General features: G+C 38.1%; 1 protein-coding gene across 1 annotated transcript in view; it reads right to left on the bottom strand.

Moving 5' to 3' along the window:
• Nucleotides 1–1,640: 1,640 nt before the first annotated feature.
• Nucleotides 1,641–16,563, bottom strand: part of TES (testin LIM domain protein) — a 45,827-nt gene continuing 30,904 nt past the window's right edge. Inside the window, exons 3-7 of the mRNA XM_070423759.1 lie at nucleotides 15,086–15,338; nucleotides 13,644–13,979; nucleotides 11,531–11,746; nucleotides 11,001–11,159; nucleotides 1,641–2,879 (exon numbers count right to left, since the gene is read on the bottom strand). Of these exons, the coding sequence (XP_070279860.1) occupies nucleotides 2,691–2,879; nucleotides 11,001–11,159; nucleotides 11,531–11,746; nucleotides 13,644–13,979; nucleotides 15,086–15,338 (1,153 nt within the window). The 3' untranslated portion in view covers nucleotides 1,641–2,690. The remainder of the gene's footprint in view (nucleotides 2,880–11,000; nucleotides 11,160–11,530; nucleotides 11,747–13,643; nucleotides 13,980–15,085; nucleotides 15,339–16,563) is intronic.

Below are 16,563 nucleotides of genomic sequence, written 5' to 3'. Positions count from 1 at the left end.
TTTATCATGGTTATAGGGATATTTTGTATGTTCCAGTTCATTTCCTGTCGGTTTTGTTTTGTTTTGCCCTGTCATCCCCTGTACAATAGTTCACACAGTGTGGTTGTGGCTGATCCCCACAGTTAGCCAGCCTGTGAGGACAGCTCTCTGGCAAACAGGACAACAACAATCTAGATCCAATCACATGAGAACCCAAATAACACACAAAGGGACACACATACAGCTCAGTAGTTCAAGGAAAACACACCACTGGGTCCTACAGAACATTTACTACAAAGCCCAACCCACAAGACTGGGAGTCATAACAAATACATATATAATGCATAGATATGAACACAAAGAGACAACTAAAATGGGGAGAAAAAGGTCCCCAAAATGTAAGAAAAGGAGGAATTGCCCGAAAAGGACCTAGATGAGATGGAGGTAAGCAAGTTTTCAGACATAGAGTTCAGAGTAATGGTTAGAAAGATGCTCAAGGAACTCAGTGAGAACTATAATAAACTTAGTGGGAACTTCCAGGGAGTTAGTGGGAACTACAAGGAATTTAGTGAAAGCTACGTCAGTATGAAAAAAAGATATAGATATTATGAATAAGAACCAAATAGAAATGAAGAATACTATATCTGACATCAAGAATACATTGGAAGGAATTAAAACCAGGCATTATGAAGCAGAGGAATTAGAAGGTAAGGAAGAAAAATAAATTAAGAGTATTCATACAACTCAACAAAAGGAAGCCAAACAACCCAATTAAAAAACGGACAGAGGACCAAAATAGACACTTCTTCAAAGAGGACATACAAATGGCCAAGAAACATGAAAAAATTCTCCATGTCACTAATTATCAGAGAGATGCAAGTTAAAACACAATGAGGTACCACCTCACACCTGCCAGAATAGCCACCATCAATGTTAATAAACAAGTGCTGATGAGGATGTAGAGAAAAAGGAACCCTAGTACACTGCTGATGGGAATGCACACTGGTACAACCATTATGGAAAAGTATGGAGTTTCCTCAAAAAATTAAAAATGGTACTCCCATTTGACCCAGTGATCCCACCTCTAGGAATGTATCCTAAGAATCCAGAAATGTCAATCAAAAAGAATATATACACCCCTATGTTCAGTGTTATTTTATCACTGTTATTTACAATAGCTAAGATCTGGAAACAGCCCAAGTTCCCATCAGTAGATGAGTGGATAAAAAGCTGTGGTACATTTACACCGTGGAATACTATGCAGCAGTAAAAAAGAAGGATCTCTTACTCTTTGAGACAGCATGAAAGGATTGGGAGAGTATTATGGTAAGTGAAATAAGCCTATCAGAGAAAGAGAAGTATCACATGATCTCACTTATATGTGGAATCTAATGAACAAAATAAGCTAATGAACAAAATAAATCCAGAGATATTGAAGCATGCAACAGACTGATGTATTTCAGAGGGAAGGGGCAGGGGCTGGGAAGAGATTAACCAAAATGCTTATATGCTTGTATGTATAGCCAATGGTCAAACAATAGTGAGGGGAAGGTCTGGGGAGGCAGCAGGAGAGGGTGGAGGGGATCAACAGGGGAATAAATGGGGACATTTATAATACTTTTAACAATAAAAATTTTAAAAAGAATATAATAAAGGTACAATTATTAAAGTAAAAGAAATTTTATTTTGAATAATATACATATCATTAATTTTATTTTTCATAGTGCATAGTATATGTAAGTATACAAGGAAAAATAAACATTAGGGATACCTATGGAATGAAGTATATAAGTGAAGAAGGCTTTCGATATATAGGCTTAGTAGCATCACAGGACAGTATCCATTAGAAAAAAATAAAAACCATGCAAAAATATATCCAAATCATGGTGAGGAAGTGCAGTCAGTACAAATTATAGTTTCTTGGGTATAAAAAGTATATATGTTCTTTGGATTGAAAAAATAATATATAAATATGTGGCATGGATTTTAAGTCCAAGCCAAACATCATCTAAAGTAAAAAGTGGGATGCCACATGTGACAATAAAATATTAAAGGCCACATATGGAGGTCACCAGCTTACAAAGAGACTACTAAGAGGTAGGGAAAAATTTTTTTATAAGAAATGCAATGAAGCTACCTCTGCCTAAATTAGAAAATAGTGAATGCCTCGACATTAAAATGATAACAGCTCCCCATACTATGTTGCATTTCTATTTCCTCTGTCAAAAGAATTCACTGTGCATCACTACAAAGTTCAGTGAATATGATGAGGTAATAAATGTAGAGCTTTGGCATTAGGGAAAGTTTAATATTTTTCATTTTACACTAGAGGGAAAGAAGAATATAGAACAAGAAATGATCATCTCTCCATTCAGCACACTACCTTTTAATTGCTTCAGATATACTATTTGGCACAAGGGGAATAGAGATATAAAGATATAAACCCAACCTTCCAACTCAAAGATTTTACATCTAGAAAGCTAAAAAGATAACATTCTTTACCATTTTAAAATTAAATGCTCAAAGTGTGTTTTAAATGTTGAGATGATAAAAAAAAGTGAGAGAAAAACAGCAAAGAGAGATACTTAAAATCTTCTGTTTCCTTTATAAAAGTTTCTTTTTTTTTCCATTTATTTTTCTAAATTGCATTTACAGTAGGAATGCAGACAACTTTGGATAGCTGTGGCTCAATATCGCGTGGTGCTCTCCTCTTAATACATCATCTTCTTGCACTCCACTGAACAGAAAACCATCCCTTCCACCGGCATGAACTTCTGCCCAATGAGACACTTGCTGCAGCAGGAGCACAGAAAGCACTCTGTGGAGGCATGCCAGCTGAAATTGTTATAGGTCACCCGCTGCACTTCAGGATCAATGGCATTGTGGCATCCTTGACATACCTGATACAAAAAAAGGAGAGATGAGATTGACCTTTCAAGTAATCTTTCTAGCCAACAACTGTTAATGGGGTTTATATGCTGAGCACAGTGAGAAATAACAGGTGAAGGCCAAACAGGTAATCTGATGCTTGCAAAATATCCCCATGGTATTCAAGGCAGAAAGTCTTGATGGCAAGTTCCAAAGCAGTGCATCTGGTTCAAGGGTATTCTATTATAATTGCACATTAGTAATTACAAAAAAGTTTATGGTTTTTCCTACAACACCAAATTCTAGGAAGGCTGTAGAGCAACAGGAACTCTGTCATTGCTGGTGGAAGTGCAAAATAAGGCCATTTGGCAGTTTAACTAAACATACTTTTATCACACAATCCAATAATCATGTTCTTTGGTATTTACCCAAAGTTAATAACTTATGTCTACTCAAAATCCCTCGCCTGGATGTTGCTTTACTCATAATTGCCAAAACTTAGAAGCAATCAAGATTTCCTTTATTAGGTGAATGGATAAATGGTGATATATCCAGACAATGAAATATTACTCAGTGGTAAAAAGAAATGAGCTATCAAGTCATAAAGAGACATGGAAGAAAATTATATGCAAATTATAAAGGGAAAGAAGCTCATATAAAAAGGCTACATAGTGTATGAATTCCAACTATGACATTCTAGCAAAGGCAAAATTATGGATACAATAAAAAGATGAGTGGTTGCCAGGAGTGGAGTGTGTGGCAGGGAGGTGGGAGAGATAAAGAAATAAATAGGCAGGGCACAGAAAATACTCTTTATGAAATAATCATGATGTGTGTATGTGTATATCTACTTATATAAAAACCCTGGGTGGTGTTCATCACGACCAGACCAGAACCGCGACCAAGCGGAAGGAAGTCAGTCCTGAAGGGGATTTCTTGGCAACAGCTGCACCCTCCCCCCGAGCTGTTTCCTGTAAGGGCGGGGTTTGAGGCAGGAACCCGCCCTTGGAGCATGGAGGCATATCTTTATAAAGTGTGCCACGCCAGCACAGCCAAGGGTGAACCTGAGTGGGGGCAGCTGAAAGGCTTAGAAAAGACAGACAAGAGAATGAAAGCCGGGTCTCGGTGGGACGCTGCTTCTCTGAGAGACAGCGACCATGCCCACAGCCATGCCTTTATATTAGAGCAGGTGCTAGGAGGCAAAGTAAGGGCGTGACCAAGATGCTTAAAACATTCTGCTGGGTTTCAATCCTACTCAACTACATGCAGCTGAACTCTATCAAGCCTACATCACTCAGGCTCTTGGGGCCATGTGTTCGGACCATAGGTTCAAGCTTACAACTACAGCTGTTGGCTATAATTGTGCTGGGAGGGCCCTGCTCTCCAAGCTGGGACTTGCACGTGGCAATGAGAGGACTGTGCCCTCTCATCAGTCCAAGGCTTGAACCTGTCCAAAACACTGTAGCAACTCCCCAAAATAAAGTTTCAATTCTCTTTCTTTGTTACTAATGTTGTGGCCCCACCCCATAACAAAGAAACAATTTCCAGAGGATGAGGCCCAGGAATCAGGATTTTAAAAAGATTCCCAGGTGATTCTAATGTGCAGCCAAGATTGAGAACCACTGCTATAGATAATATTAAAAATATATCTAAAAGTGCAATTCTTTGTCCAAAAAATGAGCATGTTCAAAAATTAAATGAAGAAAATTTGGATATACTCGATGGAGATTTTCACACATATTTGAGTGATGATTCTTTGATTCCACAGATGATGCTTAAAAGGAAAATTTTCCCATCGAATTTCTTAATAGTATTACTCCTTCGGGAATGCCGTGTCATAAATTAAAATTGAAAGTGGGTGCAATCATCATGCCATTGAGAAATCTCAATAGTAAATGGGGTCTTTGTAATGGTACCAGATTTATTATCAAAAGATTACAACCTAACATTATCAAAGCTGAAGTATTAACAGGACCTGCAGAGGGAGAGGCTGTTCTGATTCCAAGAATTAATTTGTTCCCATTTGACACTGGCCTCCCATTTAAATTGATTGGACGGTGATTTCCCATGATGCCAGCATTTGTGATGACTATTAATAAATCACAAAGACAAACTCTAGACAAAGTAAACATATTCCTACCTGAACCCATTTTAGCACATGGTCAGTTACATGTTGCTTTCTCTCAAGTTTGAAGAGCATGTGACGTTACAGTTAAAGTTCTAAATTCTTCATCACAAGGGAAATTACTCAAGCACTCAGAAAGTGTTTTCACTCTTAATGTGGTGTACAGGGAAATATTAGAATAAGTTTAATCACTTTATCAGTCAGTGTTTGCATCACTGTTGTTTTTATACCATGCTTTTGTCGTTTTTATATCATGCCTCTGTTGTTATATCCTTTTGTTACTGTTTATTTATTAATAAATTTATATATTATTTTCATATACATTTTACTAATTTCCTTTCATCTCTCACACTTCTATTATAGAGAAAGGTCAAATAGCAATATTAAAATATCTCTGCTAATTAATTCCCTTTTTTAAAAAAATATATTTTATTGATTTTTTACAGAGAGGAAGGGAGAGGGATAGAGAGTCAGAAACATCGATGAGAGAGAAACATTGATCAGCTGCCTCCTGCACATCCCCCACTGGGACACAGAAAATACTCTTTATGAAATACCGCAACCAAGGTACATGCCCTTGACCGGAATCGAACCTGGGACCCTTGAGTCCACAGGCCAATGCTCTATCCACTGAACCAAACCGGTTAGGGCAATTAATTCCCTTTTAATGTGCACAAATTTCGTGCACTGGGCTACTAGTATATATATATATATATATATATATATATATATATATATATATATATAAATATGTATAATTTTATATAAATATGTAAACATTTTCTATATATATATATATATAAGCCCAGCAATCAGAAAGGCAGAACGACCAGAATGACCGGTGGCTATGATGTGCACTGCAGCAGCCAACCAGCCTGATCCGGGCCCCAATCGACCCCCAACATCCTGTTTGGGGGTGGGGCTGGCCAGCCAACTGCCTGTGGAACCTCCTCCCAGCTGCTTGCCAGACCCCATCTGTGCACAAATTTGTGCACTGGGCCTCTAGTATAAATATAAAATTATATATGTACTAGGGGCCCAGTGCACGAATTCGTGCACCTTGAAAGGAACTGTAGGATGCGAGGCCCCGGTGGGCAAAGGAGCGGGTCTTGGCCCACCCTCTATGCCCCTGTATGGCCCCTCCTGCCGCAGCCCCAGTCCCCTGACTGCCAGCAGCTCCGCTCCCACCACTGCTGCTCCCACCCGCTGACTGTGCTGACCCTGCTCACACTCGCTGTGCGGAGTGATTAGGGCCAGCACCAGCAGCGGATGAGAGTGGGGCCGGTGCTGTCAGTGGGTGCAAGTGGGGTGGCACCGTCAGTGGGTGTGAGAGGCGGCTGCCGGCCCTGATTGTTCCTCAGGAGCAGGGGGAGGTGGAGAAGCCCTGAGGGGCGATTGGGGCCAGTAGCCGATGCTCGCACCCACTGATGGTGCCGAGCAATTGGGGCCGGTGCCAGGTGCCAGCAGCAGGTGTAAGCGGTGGCTCCAGCGCTCGCAGCAGGTGCGAGTGGGGCCAACGCCGGCAGCGGGTATAAGGGCCCGAGGAACCGCAGAGCACGGGAGCAAAGAATTCTCAATAACCACCAGAGGCTCACCCCAATGACAGTGACCAGCAAACCGCCTTGGTTTGGCACCCCCGCTTACCTGCTCTACCATCCCACCGTGGCCAATGCCCGCCATGTTCTGTGTGCACCTCCCGGTGGTCAGCACACATCATAGCAACTGTTTGTTCTGCTGTTTGGTCTATTTGCATATTAGTGTTTTATATATATAGCTATTTATATATAAATAATTTGTCCATTCTATACATTGTCCAAAACCAAAAAAAATACACCAAGAGTGAACCCTAAGGTAAACTATGAGCTTTGGGTGATTATAATGTGTCAATGTAGATTCATCCTTGGTAAAAAATGTACTATTCTGGTGAATGATATTGCTAATGGACAAGGCTATTCATATGTAGAAATAAGGGGTATATGGCAAGTCTTTTACCTTCCATTAAATTTTGCTGTAAATCTAAAACTGCTCCCCAAAAAAGTCTTAATAAAAGACTTTTCTTCACTCCTTCAGAATTTGAAGCGTTAATTTTATCAGTCTTACCTATGACACAAGATTATTAGCACCACTAATTTCTAGATAGTAGTAAGTGAAAAATCATGTTTAAAGTAATTAAGGACTTAATTAAAAACACAGTGTTTGAGAATAATTAGTTTGCAATAAAAACATAACTTGTAGTTAATTGGCTTCTGTTCTGTCATAAGTCATAATCTCTCTCTCTCTCTCTCTCTCTCTCTCTCTCTCTCTCTATATATATATATATATATATGGCTAATATGCAAAGTGTCCCCTCCGGAGTTTGACAGGGAGACTGGGAGTTCGACTGCTTGCTATGAGGTGCACTGACCACGAGGGGGCAGCGTGGAACATGAGGGGTGGGTGGATCTGAGGAGGGTCATCCAACCTGAGCCTCCTTACTTGACTAGACCTCAAAATGTGGCTGCTCCTCAGCAGGCAAACTGGTTAGGGTGTGAAGTGAGACCTTGTTACAAATACCTATTTCAGGTCTGCAGTATACTTTCCATATTTTTTAGAGCTCCATGACCTTTAATTACAGAAACTGTAGCTGTTTAATTCACACACTGTCTACCCACTCTTCCTGAGAAGCAAGGGAGAGATCTCTTTGCATTATCAACACAGAATTCCTGAGTATAATAAAAATGAGTGTTTTAATTACAAATGCCCTCCTATTTTTAGCGGCACCATGCAAGCAATTGCTTTTTATATATTCATTTATAGATTTATAATTCATTTTGAATGTTCTCCTTTGTAGTTTTCTATATTTTATATTAACTTTTCAATATTTTTAAACTTATTTATGTAAAACAGAAGGACTTCACACTCAATTTTTTATTCGCTTGCTTTTAGACCATGAACTATCTTCTTTATCTAAGCCTATATTTGTGGATCTTTTTATAATCTTTTAAAACACACCCTATTATCTGTAATTTCTAAGAGATAACTACTGTTCAACTATACATAAAATTAATTATTTAGGTTAAAACATAACTAATGAACACACTAAATTTAAGGTTTATAGTTTCATAAAATTTAGTTTTATTAATAATTTGATTGCCATTCATCCCAAGGTCTGACACATAATCCTAGGTGAAACATACTGACCCCTGGTTCTTCATAAACCTGGAAGCAGCCCAGCCCTCACTGAGGGTTTGGGGACTACCCAACCCTGCAGGGAGATGATATGCTTCCTGTGTTCAAAAACCTCAGATATTTCAGAGCTCTTATTTCCTTCAAGCCCTCCTACTTCTTTTATTTTATTCGTGTACACAATGTGAACTAGCTAATGGGAATTGCTGTAAGGAGCACTCTGGCAGCAGGGCCCTGTGAGATGTTGGAGATGTGAGTTCTGGGGAAGGCCCTTTGATACTGGAATTCCAGAGACAGAGACAAGCTCAGTGCATTTCCCATTATCCTCCTTCTAAGTTAGGTTTTTTCCTCAGAAATGCCTTGTTTTGAGCTCAGTTCTTGTCTTTAGATTAAACATAAGTTGTATCTCTCTCCTTTTATATAAAAAGAAAATTAAAGGATCTAAGTAGATCAATCCCCTAAACTAAATAACCTTCTTCAAAATTTTACATCCTTTAGCATGTTGCATACTTTCTTTGCCACCAGCTGGAATTTGTTTAGGTGGTGATATGTTCATTTTGATATTAGGGAAAGGACCACAGTATATCTTACATAAAAGTAAACTTTTAAAATCATATCATATTATAAAGCGAAATAATTTAGAGTAACTCTTTTTAAAAAATCATATCTGTGATTATAATCCTCCACTGAATTGATAAAATGCAATGGAGAGAAGCTTGTAACAGTTAAAGCAGCTTCATCTATTTAAAGCGTCATTCAATAAGTATTTATTATCTACTGTATTGTTCTAGTGTTGGAAATAGAACAGAAAACAGGGCAAACAAAAATCCCTGCCCTTGTGGAGTTTGCATTATAGTCCTGGAGACCAAGGTCACTCACCCTACAATAAAATACACATTATGGTATTCCTCTTCTGTAGAGAAACTTGCAACTCTATTCAGAAAAACAGGACTTTTTGGCTAGATTATGTATCAGGCCACATGGTGGTTCAACATCTTTTCCCCAGGTATAAGGAGGGCTCATGTTGACCTCAAAACAAATGATAAATCTCAGAGCGCAAGTCAATTACTCAAAAGTTTCCTAGGTTCAGAAAATGAGGATATGAAAATGAAAAGGCAAGCTCTATGTTCCAGCTACTTATAGTCTAGTGGAGGAGACAGATGAGTTACATTAACAATCACACGCATGTGCGTAAGCACACACAGGAACCCAGGGGAACGGAGGGGTAGCCAGCCTAGTCAGAGAGAAAGGGTTGGGACTTAGTGTAGGGAATTAGGAAAGGTGTTCTGAAAAATATTAAACCTAAACTGAGTCTGGAGGAAAGTGCTGGCACAGTCAGGTAAAACAGGAATAGGAGGATATATCAGACAAAAGAATAAGTGTGAGCAGAAGACAAAGAACAGTGTATAAACTAGAAAATACTGGTAACTTGTGGAAATGTATGATTTGGGTTGGATAACTAGTGGAAGCAGCTACATAGGCAAGAAGAGACTGGTGCATTTATTAAGCAAATGCTTAAGGAACAAATTTGCATTTTGAAAGATTACCTTCCATTGTTATGGAAGGTGACTGAATAAGATCAAGAGTGAATGTGGGAAAACCAAATATTTGAGGCCACTGCAATAATCCAAATAACAAAAAATAAAGGTCTGAAGTAGAGTAGCTGTAAATATGAGGTTCTGAGATATATTGATGAGGCAAAGTTGATAAAAAAAAATAACTATATCTGAGGACAATGGATAAGAGTTGGAAATTGGCATTGACACCAAAATTTGTTAGCTTATTTTCATAGTATCACACTCCTAGAACAACATAAATATGTTATTTTATTTCTTAGTGAGGAGACTACTTGATAGCTCAGGGGGATCTTTAACTAGGATGTATTTTTCTGCATATAAAAAATGTCTATTCTTTTCATATTCCCTGGCTTATTTACCATATGTGGTCAACCTTTTATTTACTAAATTATCTCTTGACCATCATGCAATAGCAGCTGTGTAAGTAGGGTAGATCCAAGAAAAAAACAAAACAAAAAACTCTCACATTAAATACTTGAGTGTTTGGTCCGAGCAAATAAATCATTTAGATTTATTTAGTGCAACCCAATAGTACATATTAAATCATTTAGATTTACCAATTCAAACCAAGAATTACAGGTCAAATTTTGTTATACTAAATTAATTCCATGAGAATTTAAAAAAGAGTCACTGACCAGCTGGTGTGGCTCAGTGGCTGAGCATCAAACCATGAACTAAGAGGTCTTTGGTTCGATTCCCGGTCTGGGTATATTCCTGGGTTTCGGGCTCAATCCCCAGTAGGGGATGTGCAGGAGGCAGCTAACTGATGTCTCCCTCTCATCGATGTTTCTATCTCTCTATCCCTCTCCCTCTATCTCTAAAAAAAAAAAAAAAAAAAAAACCATAAAAACATATTTTAAATAAATAAAAAATAGGCACTGTACAGGCTCCAAACAGCAAAAACAAAGCTCTGGTGGATGGTCTAATAACATGAACAGAAACCATAAGTACTAAAAGAGATCTAAAGAATATGAACAGCCCCTAGAAATCTTAATTTAAATAGAATCGGATCGGCATGATCAGAATCAATTAATCTCATTCTCATTAAGAAACTTTTTTTAAAATGGGGATTTGATTATCAAGTAGCATTTAGGATGCACAGCTAGAAATCTTGAGGTGGCCAACAGTGAACACATGTATTGCTTTTGCATTATCTGGATTTTAACACCCGAGGCAGGAATTATGTTTCATATTTGAAAGTAGCACTTTCTATTTCTCACTTCTAAGAGGCTTAAATAAAGGCATAAAGTCAAGTGATAGAGCAGTATCCCTAGAGTGCTCCTCACCACAGCATGGTTCTTCACGTAGCAAGGCTTGCACACGGGCTTGTCGTTGACCATCACGTAGATTTCCCCAGCGAGGATGTTGTCACAGTCAAAGCAGCAGAAGTGTTTCAGATGCCAGTTCTGGTTTTCTGCCTGGGTGTACTCATTGCTAAAGATCAGCTGGGAAGAGAATAAAAATAAGATGAATCGTGGATTTTTGCTACAATAACAAAGCTAGGCTCTTTAGACAAGTACATCAACTTACTTTCTTCTCTGAAAATAACTTAAAACTTGAACTTAGATGATTAGTTAGTTTAGTCCAAATCAATTTTTTGCATTTCTGGACAATCTTTCCTCAGTCAACACAATTAACACAGCATACAGAATGATTGAAATTAAAGTTTTTCATTCAACTTCTTTGGATGTAAATAAAGCAACTGATGCTTGGCTAAGTTATGTTGCCTTCTCACTAAGGGGAGCCTTAGGATGGTAAGGGGACCATATGGGGAAACAAAAATGAGCCTGCATGCAAGTGGCCCCAGAGAACTTACCTCATCACAGCCAGCACATCGGGGTTTCTCACTGTCACAGTAATGTCTGCCACAGTATAGCTTCCCATTCTTCCAGAAATAAATCATGTCGACCAGGAGTTCATGGCAGGTACTGCAGACAAAACAAGCTGGGTGCCACAGTTTATCGTAGCCAGCCCTTTCAGCATAGATGGCTGGGTCACCTTCCTTCATGCCCAGTTTGCAGCAGTAGCAGGACTGAAAGGGAATCCATCCAAAACAATCTGGTCATCATACAATTGGCATAGCTCATCATCAGCTTTAGTAAAAACTCAGAGAAACCACTTTTAAGAGAAATAATTTCTACTGAAATCATAGTTTGTTCATGTAGACAATAAGGTGAAACAATCCTTGACTTTCTCAAGGCTGTTCAAACCTAATTCTTATACTCTATGTGTAACAGAGTATTGTTTCCTGAATTAAAGCACTTATGGAAAAAGGCTAATAGTAATTTTCACCTAAATTTATTTCATTTTTCCATCACCATTTATCCCCTCTATGCCCTCTTTCACCTCCACCCGTGCCCCTCCACCCTGCAGGGAGCTGTTGGGGGTGGGAGAAATGAGCTAAAAAGAACATTTTCACCTAAATTTTGAGTGGGTCTCTAAAAAACTATTACCTTAGAGCTTATTAGTACCTTTTAAAAAGAATTTCTTTTTATAAAACTAAGTCTTATTTGTTGAGGTGCTAACAGAATCTATGAGAAATATATTAAGTTTAGTTCTCGGATGAACCTGGAGAGCATTACGCTAAGTAAAATAAGCCAGTCAGAGAAGGATAAGTAACATACGATCTCACTCATTTGTGGAATATAATGAACAAGGTAAACTGATGAACAAAAATAGATCCAGAGACATAGAAACATCGAAAAGGCCATCAAACCTCAGAGGGAGGGGAGGGGAGGGGTGAAGAGAGTTGCGAGCAGCCAGGGAGATCAACCAAAGGACTTGTATGCATGCATAACCAATGGACACAAGACAGTAGGGGGGTGAGAGCATGTGCTGGGGGGGTGGGAGCAGTCAGGGAGAGGTCAATGGGGGAAAAAAAGAGACATATATAATACTTTCAACAATAAAGAATTTAAATTTTTAAAAAGTTTTTTGTACATCTGTATCACAATTTTCTCCAAGCCATTAAAAAAGACTTCAATTTCCCTCTTTAGGAGAGATTTTAAAAACTATGATTGAATATATATCCACATAAATTTAAGTCTGCATTTTAGGTGCAATGTACCAAGCAAAACTGAATTAATCTAATCACATACTACTCTTATTTATGGGAATAGATAATTAACACCAAAATTATGTTTAAAAAGAGATTCTAGATTAGTATGCTGTATTCCAGCTTGATACCAAAGCTAACTACTGTGTTTACTAAAACTCACAATTATCCTTGGCAACAAGTAGTCAGAAAACTTGGCTCCAGACCAGTGGTTCCCAACGTGGGGCACACGCCCAACTGGTGGTCAATTTGATTTTTAAGGAGGGCAATTCGTGAATGAGTTATTAGCAGTGAACTTTTTTCCTTCCTTATGGTTCTAGGGACCTTATATAATGTATATAAATATATACTGTGACATATTTATGCATTTCAGTTCTCTATTATGTGTTTTGAAACTATTTGCTATTTTTTCATATCACTTCATATTATTATTTTTTTAACAATTTCTTAGTGATTTCATCCTCAGTACTTCAACTGTCCTTTCATTCTTTTATTTTTCTCTTTCATCGATGCCATATTCTTTGTAAGCTTGTTTAGACCAAGTTAATGGTCTTTTAGGCTTCCTCCACGTGAATAGCAGTTCACTTTTTGAATAAAAAGAATTATATGTCACAGTGGGCGGGGGGGGGGGAGCATCAGGATTTTGGAGATGCTTAGGTGGGGCATGGCCCAAAAAGGTTGGGAACCACTGCTCTATATACAGGTTTCAAACATGACGATTCTTTAAAATCAGCATAAACTGAATTTTAATTCAATTTATTTCCCTCACCTACTCCCTTTTGGAAACAGAAGAGTGGTCTCCAAAAAGGTTCAAAGAAAGGGTAAGAACCTATAAATTACACCAACTGGACCAACGTGTGACCACTGTACTCACATACTGAGTTCTTCTGTGCTCTGCCGATTTGTCCTTCATGGTCCCCACTGATGCCATGGTGCTTCTGTCTCCGCCAGAGATGCACACTCTGCCGGAGTCTTGAGCATTCATCTCACGGGGAAGTTTGACATCTCCTACTCCCAGAGCTTCGCTCTTGTATTTCTTCACAAACTGCTCCATCTCCTTTACCTCTTTGGGAGACAACTCATGGCACTTTGAAGGGTCCTGGTCGTGTGCAGGGAGCTGCTTTGCCAGCTGCTTCTTCCGGTACTGCGCCCCCTCCGAGCCTGCCACGGGCTGCTTCTCCTTGGGCAGCATCTGCATGTACTGCCTGGCCTGAGCCACAAGGAGACCGGTGTTAACTAGGAGATGACTTGGCCATTAGGACAATATTATTTTATAGACACATCAGAAGCACGTTACTTAACATAGAAGTTGGTTTTATCTACTATAGTATTAACAACAAATTATCTTCATCATATAAGTATCTTGAGATATTAGCATATTGAAAAGTGATATACCTAATAGATTTAATTCAATAAAAATTAACACATTTTTCTTCAAAAAACTTAAGATTTTTGCCCTAGCTGGTCTGGCTCAGTGGATGGCGTGTCGGTCTGTGGACTGAAGGGTCCTGGGTTTGATTCTAGTCAAGGGCACATGCCCGGTGGCAGGCTCAATCCCCAGTGGGGGGCAGTGCAGGAGGCAGCCGATCAATGATTCTCATCACTGATTTTCTATCTCTCTCCCTCTCCCTTCCTCTCTGAAATCAATAAAAAATATATCTTTAAAAAAAAATTAATATTTTTTCTTCAATTTATAAAAACATTTGGGTTACTAATGTTTACTTGTGCAAAATATACAAATGTACAATTGTAAGAGAAGACAGATTTTTAGGCAGCATGTATAGAATGGCCTATGGATCAGCAGCATTTTCATTATAAAAAATATCACCATAAGATTCACTCTAATGATTTAACTCATGTTCTTAAAAGACTTCCAAGTGTCTCATCTGGTTAAAACAGGAGCATTATACAAAATACATTTTTTTGCCTTACATAGTAAAATATAGTGTTGAATATGTTTGGAGTTCTAAATAATGACAGAAATTTTATTCCTAAGATATTATTTACCATCATAAGAGGAATATTCTCAAGAGTAAACTAGAAGAGTCACTAGATTTGAAAAATACGTTTTTTTCACCTAAACTATTCATAATATCAAACCATTCCCTCAAAGAGGTTAACGTATTTGAGAGAAAAATGCTATGAGGTATCTAATCCTACTTTCAAAAGACTATAATAAGAGTTGAAAGTCAAAGCAATGGGACCCTAGGAAAATAATAGACCTGAAGTTGATTAGGTCACTAAAGGAACTGCCCTAAATAAGTAGTTGGGGAAGCTTAATAAAGATTCCTCCTCCCTGCACACCCGCTTATTTACCAATGCCTGATTCTGAACAGGAGGAGCCCACTCGTAGGTAACTGTATTGATGGAGACATTCTTCTTGGCAGCAACTGGATTGGTCAGTATCATAACGTTGCGTTTATACATGGGAATTCCATCTGATTTTAGCTTTGCAATCAGGGTGGTGTACTTGGTGTCTTCAAAAAGTTTCCCCACTTTTCGATCCTCTTCATTGCTCAGTAGGATATCATGTTCTTCTTCACCACACTTGCAGTTACGACATATTTTTCTATGATTTTGGAGAAAAGCAGGCAATGATTAATTCTACAAAATCAATTATAATTATGTGCATACATTTATAACTCACAAAATACTTTTACATATATTCCATTTTATAGTACTCAAGGTAAAATCTTTTTTTTGTCAGAGAAATACTAAGTAGCTATCCATAAATTTAAGTAAGGAAACATAAAAATGTACCTTCACTTTACAAGACCTTAAAAAAGTTAGTTTTTTATTTTAAAATACATGCTCAAGAGGCCATTCTGAGAGTAATACCACTTGGTATTCTTCATTCTCATAAATAAATAATAAATAAATAAATAAATAAATCCAGCAGAAAAGTATCAGAGCAAGAAGTTTCTTTTCTTTTTTTAAATAATCACATTTTATAGCCATTACTCAAGTTTTTCTTTAAAATGAGAGATAGATTGATATAACTTTTCTCATCAAGGACTATAACTCTAGATTTAGGTTTATCTTTTCTGACCAATTTCCTTTCCCATTTTCCATTTCTTTCCTCCTTTCTCTGCCCTCTTCTTTTATTTCTTCAAACACTTAGTGATCACCTACAATGTGCTCCATTATGTATATAAAGAGATAAATGAAAATTTCTGCTCTTCTTACACTGCCAGCTCCCCCAATCTGGTCTAGTACATAATTACTCATTCATTCATGCAACATATATGAGTGTTTATATACCAAGCAATGTACTTGATAGTAGGACATAATGGTGACAAAAATAGGTCCAGTCTCTGACATTCTAAATCCTCCCACCTGATGGGGAGACAGACATAAACACACACACACACACACCCCTATAATTGCATTTATGATAGGAAAGAAAGTACAGGGCACCTTGAGAGGACATAATTTTGAGTTGGAAATGATGAAGAAAGAAGTTCTTAAGAACATTGCTCAATAAGTGACATTTAGGTTGAGATCTGAAGGATGAGGAAAATATAGGTGTGAATTGAGTATGTATGTGCATATTTGGGAAGGGGAAAAGAAAGGAGAAGAAAATCCTTCAAACATTCTGGGTAGAAAGTATATTTGTGGTGGTCTTAAATTAGGAAGAGACTGTTCCCTTAGGTTCCACGACCAGAGAAGGCTGGTAGTGAAGTAAGAAATGTGCAGTGTCAAGAATGGGAGGTGGCCATGGGATTACACAGGGACTTGTAGGACACCTTTAGGAATCTGGCCTTCATTGTAAGAGCATTCAGAAGGCACTATAG

The sequence above is a fragment of the Myotis yumanensis genome, unplaced genomic scaffold, assembly GCF_028538775.1.
Source record: "Myotis yumanensis isolate MYYU_CA2020_CCGP unplaced genomic scaffold, mMyoYum1.0.hap1 SCAF_9, whole genome shotgun sequence".
NCBI classification, from domain to species: Eukaryota; Metazoa; Chordata; class Mammalia; order Chiroptera; family Vespertilionidae; genus Myotis; species Myotis yumanensis.
Note: the sequence above shows the minus strand (reverse complement) of the source record. Positions and strands in the feature narration are given on the sequence as shown.